Genomic DNA, 21,760 nt, shown 5'->3' on the forward strand with positions numbered 1-21,760 from the left:
ATATTCGTTTGAATTAATTTTAAAATCACTTGATTCTGGGGGAATTTCCGACCGATTACAGAAAATTGATAAACACGAAAGTAGGACCAAATGACCACCCATGTCGGTCTAAAAAATATAGAAACAATCATTTGTTTCTCTGTACATGTGCATGTGATGATTTCAGGGGAAGATAATTTTATGGCGCCCTTAAGTAACAAAGATAAATTGGCATATTTCCTTTGACAAATCTGTTGCTTTAAAAAAGCTGGAACATATGCAGCTAAATCGTTATCGGATAATCGGACCATACTGACACGCGTATTGGTACCGACCTGATTATCTAAATTTGAAGAAAATGGGACATTACACAAATTAGTATCGCCACACCCCAACGATTTTAAGGACAATTATTAACATTTCTAGATAAAAAATTCTTGTAAAATTTTCTCAAAATCAGTAGTATTTAACTCACAGGCATTCTAAACTAATCGTTCGTCCAGCAATTCAACAACCCTCTTTTGACCCCTATCCGTCCTTGGGTTGTCGTCTGGCTGACCTGGCTGGTCCTTCCTTTGTGGAGGGTCCTCTGGCGGTAATGCCTGCCTGGACCTCAGGTAGCTGAGGTTCCTCGCGATTGTGAGCATTATTCGCCTGATGACGATTATTCCTCCTTGAATAGCCCTGTGGTTGTAATGCACCTTCATGACATTGCCGAGCCTCAAACAACCTAGGTTTCTGCCGGTTGCGAACGTTGTCCATTACTTGGGTCTGCCTACGCCCTGCCGGTGCTCTCCTGCTACGTCCGCGTGGCATTATTAGAAAGTGTTAGTCTTCTCCTCGACAAAATTCTTATTCCGATAATAACGATACAAAAACTTTTCCATTGACCAAAGTTTGTGTTGGCTGTCAAGTTTAAACGAGTTAACTGAGCAGATAGCACGAGATTTTCGCTTTTATACGGCTATACGATGTACATGTCGCATAGCTGGTACCCTAATTAACGGATCAATAATACAACCAAACCAGTCGAAAAGTTGAACAAGTAAAACTGCCTAGTAACGAAAACAACGCAGTTGTTTCTCGAAAATAAAATAAATTATTTTTAGTTGAAAATAATTTTCATTATTTTTATTAACTGTTACAGGCAGAATTTGTTAATGGCAGCCTTGATTGTTATGATGCATCAATTTTCTTTTTTTGAAAAAGTAATTTTCATTTGTAATGATTTCTTAAAGTCAAACTAGCGATTTCTAAAGCAATTTTAATAATATTATATTGAAAACATAAACTCCTGACTCCTGTCATATTTTTCTACAGTAATGTAAACAAATAAAAAAAACATTTCGAAAGATGTGAATGTTAAAAAAAGTTCTGCAGCAGCTATTCAGCAACTATAAATGCCTAACCAATTAATTCAGTTCTGCATGAAAAAGGCTTGGCTTTCTTTCAATTCTAGAGAAAAATCAAACATCTGGTACAGGTCATTTGAAATAGTTTATTCAATTAATCTTTTGCCGGTCAGTTTGTGGTGGCTATTGACAGGTGCTACTAATGGCTCTTCATGTTGTTATATAACCTCAGAATCGCATTTTATAAGTCTGTTGAGATGAGCCTTGAGAGAAAATGTTTTTCTGAGAAAATAATTTAGTGTCAGTGTGAAGAAATTAATATTATTACAGACTATTTGATCTCAACAGACTTTGTAAGTCTATGGATACTTTTGGGTTAATGTTAAATATCAAATGATTTTCTCATAATTTAAATTGTCAGAAAAAAACCTAGAAAAGGGGATTGGTTAAAAATAATGGTTTCGCAAGGAAAAAAACATGTTAGTAAACCCCCATGATTTTTCCTTCAGTTTAATTCTAAGTAGAGTTATAAAACATTTGTTTTTGAAGAAAAATCTGTAGGCCAGTTTTTACAAATTGTTGATTATTATGTATTTATTAGTCTTATTCTGAAGGAAAAAATGTTATTGAATTTTGTCATGAATACAGTTAATTATGTCTCCCCCAGGAGACATATTGTTTTTGCCCTGTCCGTCCGTCCGTCCGTCCGTACGTCACACTTCATTTCCGAGCAATAACTGGAGAACCATTTGACCTAGAACCTTCAAACTTCATAGGGTTGTAGGGCTGCTGGAGTAGACGATCCCTATTGTTTTTGGGGTCACTCCATCAAAGGTCAAGGTCACAGGGGCCTGAACATTGAAAACCATTTCCGATCAATAACTAGAGAACCACTTGACCCAGAATGTCGAAACTTAATAGGATGATTGGTCATGCGGAGCAGATGACCCCTAACGATTTTGGGGTCACTCTGTGAAAGGTCAAGGTCACAGGGGCCTGAACATTGAAAACCATTTCCGATCTATAACTAGAGAACCACTTGACCCAGAATGTTGAAACTTCATAGGATGATTGATCATGAAGAGTAGATGACCCCTATTGATTTTGGGGTAACTCCGTCAAAGGTCAAGGTCACAGGGGCCTGAACATGGAAAACCATTTCCGATCAATAACTAGAGAACCACTTGACCCAGAATGTTGAAACTTCATAGGATGATTGTACATGCAAAGTAGATGACCCTTATCGATTTTGGGGTCACTGCATTAAAGGTCAAGGTCACAGGGGCCTGAACATTGAAAACCATTTCTGGTCAGTAACTTGAGAACCACTTGACCCAGAATGTTGAAACTTAATAGGATGATTGGTCATGCAGAGTAGATGACCCCTAACGATTTTGGGGTCACTCTGTGAAAGGTCAAGGTCACAGGGGCCTGAACATTGAAAACCATTTCTGGTCAGTAACTTGAGAACCACTTGACCCAGAATGATGAAACTTCATAGGATGATTGGTCATGCAGAGTAGATGACCCCTAACGATTTTAGGGTCACTCTGTTAAAGGTCAAGGCCACAGGGGCCTGAACATGGAAAACCATTTCCAATCAATAACTTGAGAACCTCTCGACCCAGAATGTTGAAACTTCATAGGATGATTGTTCATGCAGTGTAAATGACCCCTATTGTTTTTGGGGTCACTCCGTTAAAGGTCAAGGTCACAGAGGCCTGAACATTGATAACCAGTTCCGATCAATAACTTGAGAACAACTTGACCCAGAATGTTGAAACTTCATAGGATGATTGAACATGCAGAGTAGATGACCCCTATTGATTTTGGGTTCAGTCTATTAAAGGTCAAGGTCACAGTGGCCTGTTCATGTAAAATCATTTTTTGGAATTAACTTGAGAACCACTTTACCTACAATGTTGAAACTTAATAGGATGATTGGACATGCAGAGTAGATGACCCCTATTTATTTTGAGATTACTTGATCAAAGGTCAAGGTCACAGGAGCCTGAACAGTGACTTGAGAACCACTAGGCCAAGAGTGTTGAAATTTAGCGGGATGACTGGACATGCCAAGTAGATGATCCCTATTGCAGCCAACCATCAGTGTCTCTTTGACTTTCGCTCCTGACCCCTATTGACTTCTTGCCTATAGGACTTTGCATTGGGGGAGACATGCGCTTTTTTACAAAAGCATTTTCTAGTTTCATTTAATTCATTATAAATACAGATTAAAGATACATCAGCACGTAGGTCCTCTTTAAAGCAAAATTTAATGAAATCTCATAACTTTTTATTATCAAATATATAAGTGTAAATTTAAATAATCACCATAGAAACCATGAAGTCATGTAACTTTGATAAAAATGCGTTTTTCCAACATCATTTTCGTAAAAAGTTGTAACTCGAATTCTTTGAAACTTTCTCATCTTACCGAAATACACTATTGCTTTCATTTGAATTTGTAATCAAAAGTGTAACATCAATTTCAAAATTATTCCAATTACACCTTCTTCACATTAAATGACAAAATGTAATTGATAACATCTGAATTATGATAACATGTGAATGGAAATTTCTGAAAGTTTTTGCTTATTTTCAATTAAGATGCAAAATGTGATTGATTACGTCAGGTTATGAATAATGATTACTTTAAAATCATTAACGTTCGTGGGGGACTAATTTTTGTGGATTTCTTGGTTGAGTCAATCCGCGAAATCTAATCCTAATGAACAAGTAAAATTCCTGTTCATATTATGTTCAGAAGTTGAAATCCACGAATTCATATCCCAACGAAATTGCTGTTTTTACCAAAAGCATGAAATTTCATGCCCACGAAATTAAATGATTTTACAGTATGTCATGTCTGACAGCATTCAAAATACATCTTTAACCCTTAGCCTGCTGCAGGCGAATTTAACAGCCTTTGCAAACAGCTTGGAACCAGATCAGACGCCGATTAAATCGGCGTCTGATCAGGTTCCAAGCTGTTTGCTACTCTGACAATATTTCTTCCAATTTTGGAGCAAATTGAATGAACTTTACAATTTAAGCAGAGGACATTTCCAGCAGACGACAATTTATCTAGCATGCTAAAGGTTAAAGACACTTGCTGCAGTTTCCTGTATGAGAGATGTGGCAAAAATTTCCCAATAATAGAATTTGTTCAAACTTTGTATATGAACACAGTTTCATGTTAGAAACAGAAAAATGCAAAAACAATCATCGGTCACCCTGCTTGTTTAGGAGTTATCTGCCCTTAAAACTGGATTTTCTTCAAATTTGTATTCCCATAATAACATCAGTAACTATTCATAAAAAATATTTTGGCTAATAATGGCTGGCTGTTTAAAAATAGTTCAAATAAAAACAAATGTTCAAAATTACGTACTTTCAAGATAAAAGCTATCACAAGTAAGGTCATGATGTCATTTTAAGGCAACAATGTTTTGTAGCGTTTCTTTGGTAATTTATTCATTATGCCAGCATTATTAAACCATTAAGCATCAAATCAGAGACAGATTAATGAATGTTTTTAAGAAGAATAGATACTATGAAATCATTAATATTCGTGGGGGACTAATATTCGTGGATTTCGTGGTTCAGTCAATCCATGAAATTTGATCCTAACAAACAAGTAAAATTCCCATTCATTTTATGTTCTAAAGTTGAAATCAGCGAATTTATATCCCCACGAAATTGCCATTTTGACCAAAACCATGAAATTTCATGCCCACGAAATTACGTGATTTTACAGTTTACAAACACATTTAGTTACTCATAAAAGTTGTTGTAAATCATCACATTAGCTTCCATTTAGGCATGCACACATTCAAGTGTTAAGGTATACTACCTCCTTAATCAGTTTGGTATTAGGGTTTGCCAAAAAAGGAAAAAGAAAATAAAAAAAAACAGAACTTGATTATTATGTGAAGGTGATGTTCATCAATTTGTCTGTTGATGAAAGTTTTTTTTGCATGTTTTCTGTGCAACATTGAACACACATAATATGTGAGTAGGATTTTTGTCTCAGGTCATGCTTTGGTTCTGTTTATGTTAATTTTGAGCAGAGATCTATTGCTTTCACTAAATAATGTTATTAGCTCACCTGAGCACGAAGTGCTCAAAGGTGAGCTTTAGTGATGGCCCTGTGTCCGTTGTCCGTCGTTGTCCGTCCGTCCGTTGTCGTCAACAATTTGACTGTTGACACTCTTGAGGTCACATTTTTGGCCCAATCTTAATGAAACTTGGTCAGAATGTTACCCTTAATAAAATCTTGGACGAATTTGATATTGGGTCATCTGGAGTCAAAAACTAGGTCACCAGGTCAAATCAAAGGAAAAGCTTGTTAACACTCTAGAGGTCACAATTTTGGCCCAATCTTAATGAAACTTGGTTAGAATGTCTCCCTCAATAAAATCTTGGACGAGTTCGATATTGGGTCATCTGGGGTCAAAAACTAGGTCACCAGGTCAAATCAAAGGAAAAGCTTGTTAACACTCTAGAGGTCACATTTTTGGCCCATTCATAATGAAACTTCAACTTCAACTTCAACTTCAACTTCAACTTTGTACTGCCATAAAATCAATACTGATTACACTTGGCAGGCGCTTGTCAGGAGCAGTTATTAGTTTAAAAGATATATTATGTGCATGGGGGTTAAAAGTATATATAGCATATACATATATTGCAAAGATAAAAGATCTACAGATCTAAGGTTAAAAACAGTATACAACGGTCTACAGAGAGCACGAGTCGAGTCTACCAACAAAAATTGGTAGGCTCGAACTTGACTGGACATATATTGGAAGACTGTTCCATAGCCTGATGGTCCTTGGGAAGAAGGCTGTAGCATGGTAGTTGGTCTTAGAATGTGGGATTAGATAATTAAGATTTCTAGTAGGGAGCATGTGATGGTTATCGACTACTACAAGATTGGATCTTATTTTATAGAACATGATCAGGGAAGCATGGTTTCTACGTTGTTCGAGTGTTTTCCATTTGAGGGTATTGATCATGTCTGTGACACTACTGGTGTAACTGTAGTCATTTTTAGCTCATCTGATTTTTTGAAAAAAAATGATGAGTTATTGTCATCACTTGAGCGGTTGTCGGCGTCGGCGTCGGCGTTGCCTGGTTAAGTTTTATGTTTAGGTCAGCTTTTCTCCTAAACTATCAAAGCTATTGCTTTGAAACTTGGAATACTTGTTCACCATCATAAGCTGACCCTGTATAGCAAGAAACATAACTCCATCTTGCTTTTTGCAAGATTTTTGGCCCCTTTTGTACTTAGAAAATATCAGATTTCTTGGTTAAGGTTTATGTTTAGGTCAACTTTTCTCCTAAACTATCAAAGCTATTGCTTTGAAACTTGGAATACTTGTTCACCATCATAAGCAGACCCTGTACATCAAGAAACATAACTCCATCTTGCTTTTGCAAGATTTATTGCCCTTTTGGACTTAGAAAATCAGTTTTCTTGGTTAAGTTTTATGTTTTAGGTCAGCTTTTATCCTAAACTATCAAAGCTATTGCTTTAAAACTTGCAACACTTGTTCACCATCATAAGTTGACCCTGTACAGCAAGAAACATAACTCCGTCCTGCTTTTTGCAGATTTATGGCCCCTTTTGGACTTAGAAAATATCAGATTTCTTGGTTAAGTTTTATGTTTAGGTCAACTTTTTCTCTTAAACTATCAAAGCTATTGCTTTGAAACTTGCAACACTTGTTACACCATCATAAGCTGACCCTGTACAGCAAGCAACATAAACTCATCCTGCTTTTTGCAATAATTATTGCCCCTTTTGGACTTAGAAAATCATTTTCTTGGTTGAGTATTATGTTTAAGTCAACTTATCTCATAAACTATCAAAGCTATTGCTTTAAAACTTGCAACAGTTTTTCACCATCATAAGTGGACACTGTACATCAAGAAACATAATTCTATCCTGCTTTTTGCAAGAATGATGGCCCTTTTTAGACTTAGAAAATCATGGGTAGGACAATATTTCTATTGCACAAAAAAAATCAGATGAGCGTCAGCACCCGCAAGGCGGTGCTCTTGTTTTACATAACGGGCAGCTGACCTTTGGACCATTTCTACTTTATTTATTAAATATTTCTGCCAAGGACACCAGACTGTAGAACAGTACTCTACCTGGGGGCGGACGTATGTTTTGTAAGCAGTTTCTTTGACCTGTGTGTTATTGGTTTTGACATTTCTTTTAATGAAGCGGAAGGTATTATTGGCCTTGGAGGTGATATTGTTAATGTGGGGGGCCCAGTTAAGATCCTTGCTTATGGTAACACCTAAGTATTTGGACTGGTCTGCTGATTTAAGTAGGGTATTGTGTAACCTGTAAGGGAAAAGGATAGGTTTTCTCTCCCTATGTATCCTAATCTCACACTTATCAGGATTGAACTCCATGGCCCAATCCTGTTCCCATAACTCTAACAATTGCAAGTCATGCTGTCAGCTTTCTGCTGAAGACTGAGATGAAATGGTAAGGTAGACGATAGTGTCATCAGCGAAAAGGCGGACCCTACTTTTGACACTATCGGGCAGGTCGTTTATGTATGCAAGAAAGAGGCAGGGGCCTAGGACTGAACCCTGGGGAACCCCTGAGAGGACGGGTAACCTATCTGAGGACTTGCCTTCGACAAGAACTTGTTGTGACCTATTACTTAGAAATGATTTAATCCATGATGTGACCTTGTTATCTATGCCTAAACGTTTAAGTTTGTGGACTAGCTTATGGTGATCCACTTTATCGAAGGCTTTGCTGAAATCCATAACAATGACATCAGATTGCTGGCCTAGGTCTAGGGAATCAGCAATTTCTTGTGTGAAACCTGTGAGTTGGGTCTCGCAGCTGTGTTTTGACCTGAAACCATGCTGCTTTGGGCTAAGAATGTTATAGGAGTCAAAGTAGGACATGATATTGGAGACTATGACATGTTCGAGGAGTTTGGACGCTATGCATGTAAGTGAGATTGGACGATAATTACTAGCCTTGGACTTTTCACCTTTTTTGTAGACGGGGGAGATAACCGCATGTCTCCATTCATCAGGGACACTGCCTATGTCCAGAGACAGTTGAAATATGTGGGTGAGCATGGGGGCAACCTCACTGTGCAGTTCCTTCAGTAACCTAGGGGAGATTTCGTCAAAATGTTACACTTAATAAAATCTTGGACAAGTTCAATATTGGGTCATCTGGGGTCAAAAACTAGGTCACCAGGTCAAAACAAAGGAAAAGCTTGTTAACACTCTAGAGGTCATAATTTTGGACCAATCCTAATGAAACTTGATCAGAGTGTTATCCTTAATAAAATCTTGGACGAGTTCGATATTGGGTCATCTGGGGTTAAAAACTAGGTCACCAGGTCAAATCAAAAGAAAAGCTTGTTAACACTGTAGAGGCCGCATTTATGACTATATCTTCATGAAACTTGGTCAGAATGTTAATATTGATGATCTTAAGGTCCAGTTTGAATCTGGGTCATGTAGGGTCAAAAACTAGGTCACCAGATCAAATCAAAGGAAAAGCTAGTTTACACTGTATATGCCACATTTATGACCATATCTTAATGAAACTTGGTCAAAATGTTAATCTTAATGATCTATAGCTCAAGTTCAAATCTGGGTTAGGTGGGGTCAAAAACTAGGTCACCAGGTCAGATCAAAGGAAAAGCTTGTTAACACTCTAGAGGCCACATTTATGACTGCATCTTCATGAAACTTGGTCAGAATGTTAAACTTGATGATCTATAGGACAGGTTCGAATCTGGGTCAGGTGGGGTCAAAAACTAGGTTACTAGGTCATATCAAAGGAAGAGCTTGTTAACACTCTAGAGGCCACATTTATGACTGTATCTTCATGAGTCTTAGTCAGAATGTTAAACTTGATGATCTTTAGATCAAGTTTGAATCTGGGTCATGTTGGGTCAAAAACTAGGTCAGGGGGTCAAATCAAAGGAATAGCTAGTTAACACTTTAGAGGCCACATTTATGACCATATCTTAATGAAACTTGGTCAGAATGTTAATCTTGATGATCTCAAGGTCAGTAGGTCAGGTGAGCGATACAGGGCCTTCATGGCCTTCTTGTGTTTTAAGTGAAATTGTATGATTAAAATACTCCGCTTGTTGTTACTGATTATATCCATCAAATACCATTTTGATCCTGGCTCCTACTCACTAGTGTTTAGCAATAAACGTTTGAAGTTTCTAATCTGTATTGTATCTTTATTCGTGCCTCTATTATATGTCATGGCCAAGGACATCAGTACAATATTACTGAAATTTACAAACTTTCTGATGTGATGAGGTACATGGTGACACGGATTTGCAATAAGTATATAGATCAAAGCAGTAAAGAAGATTTTCTGATATATTATCCCCGCTGATGAAATCTGGAGGGGGGTATTGAAATGGTGTTGTCCGTCTGTCACGTCCGTGCATCCGTGCGTGCGTGTGTGCGTCGGTCCGCTGCCATTTCTCAGTAACTATCAGGTAGAATTTTATGAAGCTTGAAACAAACATGCACCAACATACTACGATGATGCCCGTCAAGTTTTTTTTTTGATTGGTCAATTTTCCTTAGAGTTATTGCCCTTGATTTATTGAAAAATACCAAAAAATGTCCGTCCACAGCCATTTCTCAGTGACTATTAGGTAGAATTTCATACAACTTGAAATAAAGATGCACCAATATACTGCGATGATGCCCGTCAAGTTTTTTTTTTTTGATTGGTCAATTTCCCTTAGAGTTATTGCCCTTGATTTAATGAAAAATCCACGTCTGCAGCCATTTCTCAGTAACAAGCTGGTAGAACTTCATGAAACTTGAAATAAATATGAACCAACGTACTTTAATGATGCCTATCATTTGTTTTTATTAATTGGTCAATTTTCCTAAGAGTTATTGCCCTTTAATTGTTTAAAAATCTACAGATTTGTACATAACAAACCAACCAATTGGTAGAATTTCATTAAACTTCTTTCATTCTTTTTTCATGAACATTTATTATAAACATGTGAAGTTGTGTACCCACACCTGGTCACCACCTTGCCTTGGTCACCCCCCCCCCCCCCCCCCCCCCCCCCATCCCCCCCCCTCCAAAAAAAAAAAAAGAATTTTTTTTTCATTCCTTTTTATTACTTTTTTTTTCAAACCTTGATCAACATGTGATGTTTTGTACCCTCACCCAGTCACCCCCCCCCCCCCCCCCCCCCCACCACCACCACCAGTTTTCTGTTAAATTGATTTTGACTAATGAAATTATTTGCCTCTAAAGTAACATCCTTAACTTTTTGCCTGATATATTGTTTTGCCATTCTTCACCACAAACCCTTTCGGCGGGGGATACCAATTCATCGAATTTGCTTGTTTTACTTGACTTTGCTTTCATCTTTAAATCACTTGAAGGTCATACTTTTACACCCACATTTAATACTTTGAAAATGTAATATCATCAGAGTACATTGTATATGTATTTCACTGGAGCATACCTGCACTTCACTTGTAGTATTGTTGAACCTGCTTTAGGCAGTCATTCTACTTCCTTCCCTATTTGATATTTTATTATGATCCTAGAAGGAGAAGCATATAGTCACCGCTTCATCTGTCTGAACCCCATTTCTTGTCCGGAGTATTTCTTAGCAACCTTTGACTGGAATTCAGAGAAATTCATAGGATGCTTAACTGTTACAAGGAAGGGCACATGTTATCTTCATGTTACGGTAGTATGATCTTTCAACGAGATATTGCCCTTTGATTATTCACCATTAGTAAACTGTATATGCCCAGTCAGTGAGTTCCATGTTTGTTCTTTGGATATGCAATAATCATATTTTGGGGAGCATCCGTCTATTTACTGGTATTTTCTTTCTCTTTGAGCAGTCAAAGTTTGTCACTCCCTTTGCTGGCTGAGTGATACAAGTTTGACAGCACATTGTTTGTACATTTAGGCATCTTTACTGTTTAAGATAGTTCTGCATGTTTGATAAACTGGCAGTATGTTTGATGGATCATTTTATTCCGATAATGCAAAATAAAGCCAGGATGTAGCATACGCTAGTGAAAATCAGCCTATGGTTCAATGGCAATCTTGAAATGAATTTTTATGAACTATGACGTTACTATCTTTCTTAAGGTAAAATATAATAATAATAAAAATGTTGACACATGAAATTGTTGTATAAAATATCTAAAATTCAGCTTGAAATTTGCCGGTAATATTAATCATTGGCAGATATCTAAAGAATAAGCACACAGACCTATACGATCTATTTGACATATAATAAATAATATATTTATTTTACTACCCGAAATTCTACACAAGAAACAACTGCAATATTCACAGTTTACCACATGTTTATTTGTACATTTTAGGTATTATGACATTCACATAGACTATATTGATTATAGGTGCATATGATACTGCAAGCAACAACTTTAATATGTAATTCACACTTATATATAAAAGTTATTATAAATAGTTTGGCAAAGTTTGGCCACTCCATTGTTTGTAGTAACCCCGTCGACAGGGAGGAAACCAGACGTGCCTGTAAAGCACCACATCATTACTCCATGGTTTGCTGTGGAAGCAACAATCAGCACCACACGAACGCAAGGGATACCACAGTATACCAAAGTAAATTAAACACCCCCCATAACTCGACAGTTGGCTGTCAAAGTAATGAGGAATATTTAGCAGACCAACGGAGCAAGGCAACGTATTGTGATTCTAAGCAAAGCGAGCAAGGCTACAGTACACCACAATATTTAGCGGACCAACGAAGCAAGGCAGCGTACTGTGATTCTAAGCAAAGCGAGCAAGGCTACAGTACACCACAATATTTAGCGGACCAACGGAGAAAGGCAACATATTGTAATTCTAAACAAGGCAAATACTATAATGAGCAAGGCTACAGTACACCACAGTAAATTAAACATTCCCCATAACTAGACGGTTGGCTGCCGAAGTAATGAAGGAATATTTAGCGGACCAACGGAGCAAGGCAACGTACTGTAATTCTAAGCAAGGCAACTATAATGAGCAAGGCTATGACATAAGCAAGGCTAGTCAGATATTGCCAAAGCACTAGAGCAATACCTTTAACACAGTAACATCCATACTATGACAATGTTCGAAAGCATGCCTGATCGCCCCCGCGGTCGACAGAATTTTTCTCGGCCACAATAAATTTGCCAAAATTTATCCCCCAAAAATTCTGAGTAAGATTTCTTAAATCAAATATAGTACCTTTACCACAATTATATTTGTTCTATAAACGAACCTAATTCCACCATGTAGCTATAAATATAAATAAATTGGCAGCTTAACAGACATGCACAGCAACTCTTGCCAACATCACGCGCAGATTAAGTAAATGCCATTAAACCTGTATATATGACCTTTTTGTCTTGAAAAAACTTTCTACCAAATTGTTGTTTTCGTGATAATGGTGTATAATACAAGTCAGGTTCAACCTTTGAACGAAATAAGTAATAGATTAGGTAAAATTTATTTGCTTGAATACAAATTTGAGTTAAAGAATTATGTCCCAATTAATCAGTTTAAAATCTGAATCCAACGTTTTACCCCATCAATTAAGGCGATAAAAGCTGTTTTCTTATCAATATCTAGAGAGATGCTATGTTGTTTACGGCCTATCTTTCCTTTCAATGAGTTCGGAAATTAGTCGTATTAGGTATGACAATATAATACAATACACTTCTATACAAATTTTAATAGTACATACAATAGATTTCCTCGGTCCAGAAGCACCAACAAACCATTCTATAAATAGATTGCACAATAGCAATGAAGTCCCATTACGAATAAATGGTCAAGCAAGCACATGTCTATTTCAATATTACACTTCGCTTCAGTTAGCGACACACTTCTCTGAATGACATAATCTGACCTTGTAATAGTATTTGAATATCTGTAAATAGTTTCCTCAATTAAAACAATGTCAATGTGTTGCCTTCGTATTTGCGTGACTAAATGAAATGCTTTCTTTGAAATCTTGTATTTATCTCGTATTTTTGTATGTATATAAACTGAGAACTTCTGAATAAACTTGAAACTTATGGTGTTTCAAAATTTTCAACACGCACACGAACACAGATTCAATCCAATGCATATAAATGACGTTAACATATCTGTCTTTAGTAAAAGTATCAGTTAAGTTTTGTCAGTTGAAAGAAATATTTAATGTATTTAAACTTAAATTGTTTATATAGCAAATTCGGTAATGATTATCTGAATCCAACAAATTTTACGTGATCTCAGGAATTATTGAGATAAGTTTTCATAATGGACAATATCCCTACTTGCTAAGATTGCCCCGTCATAAATATAAAAGAATCTGAACATCGAATAATTTTGACTGATGTGTAAATTCCACCTACACTGATTTAAAAACCTATTTCCGAATTAATACTATTGTGACCCTGTCAAAACTTCCACAATGTTGAATCGCAGCTCTAAAAAAATTCCAGAAGTTTTAAACTGCGGCTACAGTTACCTTTATTAAGCAGAAGCTTAAAACTGGTTTGCTCTTTTGATGTCTGATGTGACTTACAAACATCGAATACTGATTATCGTGATACAAATTTATATCGTTGACATGTGTTATATGATCTATTCGAAAATGATTTGGTTTTGACAATTCGCCTACTCAAACAAGACCAAAAATAAGAGAAAATTTTTTCATTTTTTTTTTTGAAATATAGATATATATAACTTAGCGGACAACTGGTATAGATCAACTAAATCCCTTATTACCCGGTTCCTGCGACAACCTTCTAAAGTGTTGCTACACAAATGATAAAATTATCCTGAACAGCTAAGTATGTTGTAATAGAATTTGATAATTTTAAAAGAAGTGTTAAGAACAATATGATATGCGATGTTGGAATTGGCCTAAAACGTGCCAGCTTATCTAATCTTATATTTACATATATGATGTTCTATTATATATCTTTAATTACAAAACAAACAGTGACACTGTCAATGGGGAACAATTGGAAAAACAGTTAACTGTTATATCTGCTGTTATCCCCCATAAATGCCATCCAAAATAACATGTAACCTGACACAAGTGCCCTTAGAAATAAAGCCCTTCGAAATAACTACGTAACCACTGTATGTTAGAATTCGAAACGAGTATCTATCAAGAATTAATGACAATCCTTAAATTCTGTAGAAAAGCTAACCACATTATTTATTTATTTATTTATTTATTTTTACTCCAATATTCTCACGGTCATACCGATAGAATCCCAAACTATATAAATTACTATAATTAAGGTGATTTGACTTAATTCGATTAAACCTTCCTTCACTTTTTAATAACAAATACATTACTGTATATACAAAATAAAACATTCTAAGAATAATGAAATGGTTGGGCCGGACCACAAGTTCATAACATTACTAACTTGGTCCGCCCCAGACTCTTTTTTTTTTTTTTTTTTTTTTTTTTTTTTAATCCAAGAAATGTTTAAGACCACTTGAGCATTGTTTACTTTAAACTTTATGTAGTCAATGAAATGCAGTTCTATTTATAACTATGTATTAAAGAACTGTATTCTTGTGTATTCAATGACGGTAAGTATACACGATTTGCATGAAAAATAAGAGATACACAAGAATTTAGTTTGAAACTGACAGTGACATATTCGAGGCCAAGACAATGTGTTTAATGTCTTAACATTTTACTGAATTAATATAGCAATATGTATATAGATCTACGTCCATGTGTTTGGTTACATTTCAATCACTCTTTGTTTCTGCAATAATAGGCAATTATTCATCTATACCGTTAAAAACTAGGCTGAAAAGATATTGTATAAACAAGTTCGCAAATAACGTTGCGCAACCAGTTTATCCAGGAACAGCCTAAACTGTACACCTGACAATTTTGTATAACTGTATATTACCTGTATTACAAAAATTTCAAAGGTCGACCTGCAATCCTAACAATTTCGACCTCTTTATTAAAAAATGTTAGATTTTATCCAATCTGAATTTAAACAGTGGATTTTAAAATCTTATTATCTGGATGCACGTGGACTCTTGTACACTAATGAAATCATTCTGGGGAAATTTGTAAGTACTTCTGAATCATAAATTTTGACTAGTGTATTTGCTGATTTTAAGATCTCGATAGAACTATGTTGTGTAACCTGGTCAGACTTTTAAAAGAAATGTCTGCTGTGAAAAAATACCTATTTGTGCAGATACCTATTTGTGCAGGTGCCTGCGTTTCACGCATGCCGGCAGATTCTCCCGGTCTTATGCGATTTATCGCAGGATGACGGCCGGTGATTGTAAGTGCATGTATGAGAAAAACTTACTTGAACATCAATTGACATAGAGCTACTTGTATAGATAATAAAACAAATTTATCTACTGTCAAAGACGCTAATTTTTCCTTACAATCTTTCTGCTAAGTTCTGATAAACTCATCCAAACTTAACCCGCATACTGGGCCATTCACTATTTAGACAATTCAACGGCCCCTTTTAGCATCCAAGGCGAGATTAATGTAAGACCCTCTCCAAATTTGCTATTTAATTGCTAGAAATAAATGTGCAAAACGTCCTCATCCTAAGCAATGTGACGTCACTAACTTGCTCTACGAGCACCTTGCGAATAGTTAGCGGAAATGCTATTTGTGAATCTCGTGTTTTGGAAGTATGAGAAAAACAAATTTTTACAGTAAAAAACTGTTGTTAAATGAGAAAGGCTAATGTTTTGGTTCGAATCTGCAAGTTATGAGAATTAGGGCCGCCACACCCCATATTTAGATTCTCAACAGAAGAACGGTAATTATTAGACTGCAAAATTATTTGCGCGTTTGAAATCAATAACAACAGACCTACCAGCATTTGTTTGATGCCTGGGATTTACTGGCAAATCCGCTGTCTTTTGTTTGCTTTCCTTGGTCATCCTCTAAACAAGCTGGCCCGCCTCTACATTCCTGGCGCGCTCTGTATTGTCCACGTGGCATGTAGATCTGGCTATTCAATTTAACATCGATCTGAAACGCTTGCCAGTACACCTTAAATTCAGCTGTGAATATTGCACGTGATATGAAGTTAATATAACGCTTGAGTGGTTCCTAGACGCTAAGGCGTTCATCATTACTCTATTGTGTTTAGACAGGTAACCAATAAATCACAAAACTGGATTACTTGACAACAATGATAGTTTCTAGTTTACACACCTAGCAACAAGATAGCCATAAATTTCGTGAGAAAATAAATGTAATTATTTTTAGGCAAAATAATTTTTATTATTTACTACTGTGAGAAGTATCATTAAAATCTACCTTGTATAGAGTCTCATACTTGCATTCTTTAAGACAAATTTAAGGGGAGTGGTGGTCTAGTGGTTAAGATGTCAGCCTTGTACAGTGTGGAATTAACTCTTGACTTCAGAACTCCAGGGTATACTAAGAAAATTCGGCAAATAAAAATTATCAGATTGTGTGCTTGCCTTTTTACATATTTGCTCAATTTGGACCTCAAGCAAAATTTCATAATAATTTTGATGGCATTTTCATTAAAAGAATTTTTTTTTCTGCTATTCTGATTACATTTTGAGACTTTGAAACCCCACTCTGTACTCCTCCTTTATTCCCTAGGAGATAAAATAAAGCAAGAGGGCCATGATGGCCCTATATCGCTCACCTGTTATCATTGCACTTGAGGACAAGAAGGTCCTCAGTAAAAATATTTAAGTCCAAAGGACAGGAACAACAAAGGGAAGAAATTTAACCAAAAAGAAAAAACAATTCTTACAAGGTACAGATATGTCAAAATGCACCTAAAAATTGGAGGTACCATCCATGTTGTACCACAGAAAAGTGGTCTCGGTTTTTCCCTACGGCCAATAATAAAAAAGTTACTAAAAATAAGCTATTTATAGTAATGTAAAAGGGAAGTAATTAAAAAAAAATATTGTAAGTGAACAAAAGAAGGCTCTGCCAAATAAATCTGTTGACATAGATGAAATTTCAGATCAGTATCTTCATTGGTTACAGAGATATACCCATTTTAATTTGAAATAAAGGGAGGTAATTTGACATAAAATCAGTCCATAGTTATCTACCCTGATTGTCTCAGTCCAACTAATGACAATAATGAAATTTCAAATAAGTCCTATAAGTACTTACTGATATAAATCCATTTTGATTACAATCAGGGGAGGTAATCAGGTATAAAATAACTGTGGAACCTACGTTTGGATCTGATTTGTCATGGAATCTTAGATTTATTGTTGTTGAAGATATTTTGGAAGTTTGTATCAAATAAAACCCTAAATGAAGTCTCTATATGGCTGCAAAAGCCAAAATAGCCAGTTTTGGACCTTTAAGGGGCCATAACTCTGGAACCCATGATGGAATTTGGCCAGTTCAAGAAAGGAACCAAGACCTTGTGGTGATACAAGTTGTGTGCAAGTTTGGTTAAAATCAGATCATAAAGGAAGCTGCTATTGTGCAGACAAGGTCAAAATAGCCAATTTTGGTCCTTTCAGGGGCCATTTCTCTGGAACCCATTATGGGATGTAGCCGGTTCAAGAAAGGAACTGAGATCTTATGGTGACACAAGTTTTTTGCAAGTTTGATTAAATTCAAATCATAAATGAAGCTGCTATTGTGCAGACAAGGTCAAAATAGCTAATTTTGGCCCTTTCAGGGGCCATAACTCTAGAACCCATATTGGAATCTCAACAGTTTAAGAAAGGAAACAAGTTCTTATGGTGATACAAGTTGTGTGCAAGTTTGGTTAAAATAAAATCATAAATGAAGCTGCTATTGTGCAGACAAGGGCAAAATAGCTAATTCTGGCCCTTTCAGGGGCCATAACTCTGGAACCCTTAATGGAATCTGGCCAGTTCAAGAAAGAAACCAAGATCTTATTGTGATACAAGTTGTGTGCCAGTTTGGTTAAAATCAAATCATAAATAAAGCTGCTATTGTGCAGACAAGGTCAAAAAAGCTAATTTTGGCCCTTTCAGGGGCCATAACTCTGAAACCCATAATGGGATCTGGCCAGTTCAAGAAAGGAACCGAGATCTTATGGTGATACAAGTTGTGTGCAAGTTTGGTTAAAATAAAATCATAAATGAAACCACTATCGTGCAGACAAGAAATTGTTGACGCACAGACGGACGGACGCACAGATGACGGATGACGGACGAAAGGTGATCACAAAAGCTCACCTTGTCACTATGTGACAGGTGAGCTAAAAAAAAAAACTACATTTATTATTTGATGAGTTTGTGGTAAGTTTGTATTGTGGTACATATTTTTGTTTATGTGAAGAATATGCAATTCATTTCAGGATAACATTTTGAACTCCATGTACCAACTGTGGATCTTAGGGGCCCTGGATAATACAGGAGCTCTTACCCCCATGGGGAGAAACATGGTAGAATTCCCACTAGATCCTGCACTCTCCAAAATGTTGATAAAGTCACTGGAAATGGAATGCAGTGCTGAAATTCTGGTAAGTATTTCTTTATGTGAGTTTTTTATACTTACATTTAAAAAAATGACGTATTATGTTTTCACCCTCTAAGGGCTGGTAGGTAGTGAGCGGATGGCAAAAATAGGTATCTGCTTAATCACTAGAGTATGTCGTATCAGAACTAAAAAAGGCTTATGCAAAGTTTGTATCTCTTTAAAATCTAGGTCAAGTTTGATAATCAGCCAGTTTGCAGTTCATATCAGTACCTCCAGAGTTATGGCACATAAATTGGTCAAAATTGACAGTGTCTGCTTGATATTCAGAGTTATTATGTCTCTCACCACACTGTGGTGTGGGAGACATATTGATTAACTCCTGTCTGTGTGTCAGTCTGTGTCTGTCACAAATCTTGTCCGCACTCTTAGTCGGACATTTCTCATCCGATCTTCACCAAACTTGAACAGAGTGTGTTTGCCAATAAGTCCTCGGCCAAGTTAGAAACCGGCCCAGGCACTTTGGAATTATGGCTCTTGAAACTTGTTTTGATAATCAAAGCACTGAAAGTCTGATAAGGCAGTTGAAGTGACTCATATACTGCTATTCAGATGATTAGGTATGCACTTTTCTCAAAAGCAGCTCTAGTTTTCCTTTGATGTCAACCATACTTATGCAGAAGATTTATTTCTATAAAGTCTAGGCCAAGATTGATAATCAGCTAGTTCTGTACAGTTTCTCCATAGTTATTGCCCTCAACTTGGTCAAAATTACCAAAATTGACATTTTCTGCTCGATAACTAGTCTTATAAGAATATTTTTTCTCAGAACTGAAAATAACTTACACAGTGTGTGTATTTCTGTAAAATCTAGTTCAAATTTGATAACCAGTTAGTTCGGATCAGTGTCTCAAGAGTTATGGCCCTTGAATTGCTCAAAATTGCAAACATTGACAGTGTCAGCTCTCTAATTTGAGTAGTTCTTATCCAATGTTCACTAAACTTGGTCACAATGTTAAGCTGCGTAATTGCATTATATGTTAAAATGTTATTATTTCCCTTTCAGAAAATGTGAATTTTTCAACTGTAAATAACTAGTCTAAGAATATTTTTCGCAAAACTAAACATAACTTACACAGAGTGTGTCTTTCTATAAAATGTAGTTCAAGTTTGGTAACCAGATAGTTCAGGTCAGTGTCTCTGGAGTTATGGCCCTTGAATTACTCAAAATTGCAAACTTTGACAGTGTCAGCTCTTTAACTTGAGTAGTTCTTATTGAGTGGCTAAACTTGGTCACAATATTAAGTGACTTAATTACACTATATGTTAAAATCTTAATATTGCCCTATCACAAGATATTCATGAATTTTCAAACTGTATGTTTATAAAGATTCAAAACAAATTATAGTCAGAGGTCCAACCTTGTACATATTGCAGAAGTCATTATAATAGAAGAGTATCAGAAATATTTCATTTGTAGTTCTACTTATTATTTACCCCATTTACTGTGAAAAAGGTCAGGGGCCTCCGTGGCTGAGTGGTTAAGATCGCTGACTTCAAATCACTTGCCCATCACTGATTTGGGTTCAAGCCCCTCTCAGGGCATTGAAATATTCAATTAAGGAAGCCTTCAGCTGGCTTACTGAAGGTTGATGCTTCTACTCAGGTGCCCATCCATGATGAAATAATGCATGCAGGGGCATCTAGGGTCTTCCTCCATCATCAAAGCTGGAATGTTGTCATATGACCTATAACTGTTTTTGTACAGTGTTAAACCCAACGAAAACAAAAAAAAAAAACTGAAAAGGAGCAAGGGAATAGCACCTCTAACATATAATGATGCACTATGATTTAGACAGAAAGTAAACATGTTATCAATACTGAATAGGGGCTTTTATTCGTAGAGATTTTATTATACGCCCGAAGGGACTATTATGTTATACACCCGGTGTCCGTCCGTCCGTCCGTCTGAAAGCAATTTCGTGTCCGCTCTGTAACTCTTGAACCCATTGAAGGATTTCAAAGAAACTTGACACAAATGTTCACCACGCAGAGACGACATGCAGAGCGCTTGTTTCGGTTACTAGCTTCAAGGTCAAGGTCACACTTAGGGGTCAAAGGTCATATGAGTGTGTTTCTTGTCTGCTCTGTAACTCTTGAACTGCTTGAAGGATTTCAAAGAAACTTGGCACAAATGTTCACCACACTGAGATGACGTGCAGAGAGCTTGTTTCGGATGACTAGCTTTAAGGTCAAGGTCACACTTAGGATGAAAGGTCATATATGACTTTGCTGTGTCTGCTCTGTAACTCTTGAACTGCTTGAAGGATTTCAATGAAACTTGGCACAAATGTTCACCACACTGAGGCGACATGCAGAGTGAATGTTTTGGATGACTCGCTTCAAGGTCAAGGTCACACTTAGGGGTCAAAGGTCATATATGACTTTGCTTTGTGTATATTGCTCTGCATTGCAGTGCTCTTGTTTTTATTCGGCAGATCCCTTTTTTAGCTCACCTGTCACATAGTGACAAGGTGAGCTTTTGTGATCACCCTTCGTCCGTCGTCAGTCCGTGCGTCCGTGCGTGCATCCGTCCGTGCGTCAACAATTTCTTGTCTGCACGATAGTGGTTTCATTTGTGATTTTATTTTAACCAAACTTGCACACAACTTTTATCACCATAAGATCTCGGTTCCTTTCTTGAACTGGCCAGATCCCGTTATGGGTTCCAGAGTTATGGCCCCTGAAAGGGCCAAAATTAGCTATTTTGACCTTGTCTGCACAACAGCAGCTTTATTTATAACTTGATTTTTAGCTCACTTGTCACTATAAGGTGAGCTTTTGTGATCATGCAGCGTCCGTCGTCTGTGCGTTCGTCCGTGCGTCCGTCTGTAAACTTTTGCTTGTGACCACTCTAGAGGCCATATATTTCACAAG

The 21,760-nt window shown here is 36.6% G+C and overlaps 1 protein-coding gene across 1 annotated transcript in view; it reads left to right on the plus strand.

The window, feature by feature from the left end:
- LOC123549804 (pre-mRNA-splicing factor ATP-dependent RNA helicase PRP16-like) overlaps positions 1-21,760 on the plus strand; it is a 162,818-nt gene that overhangs the window by 72,150 nt on the left and 68,908 nt on the right. Inside the window, exon 20 of the mRNA XM_045338215.2 lies at positions 18,705-18,869. Coding sequence (XP_045194150.2) covers positions 18,705-18,869 — 165 coding nt within the window. The remainder of the gene's footprint in view (positions 1-18,704; positions 18,870-21,760) is intronic.

The sequence above is a fragment of the Mercenaria mercenaria genome, chromosome 6, assembly GCF_021730395.1.
Source record: "Mercenaria mercenaria strain notata chromosome 6, MADL_Memer_1, whole genome shotgun sequence".
Taxonomy (NCBI): Eukaryota; Metazoa; Mollusca; class Bivalvia; order Venerida; family Veneridae; genus Mercenaria; species Mercenaria mercenaria.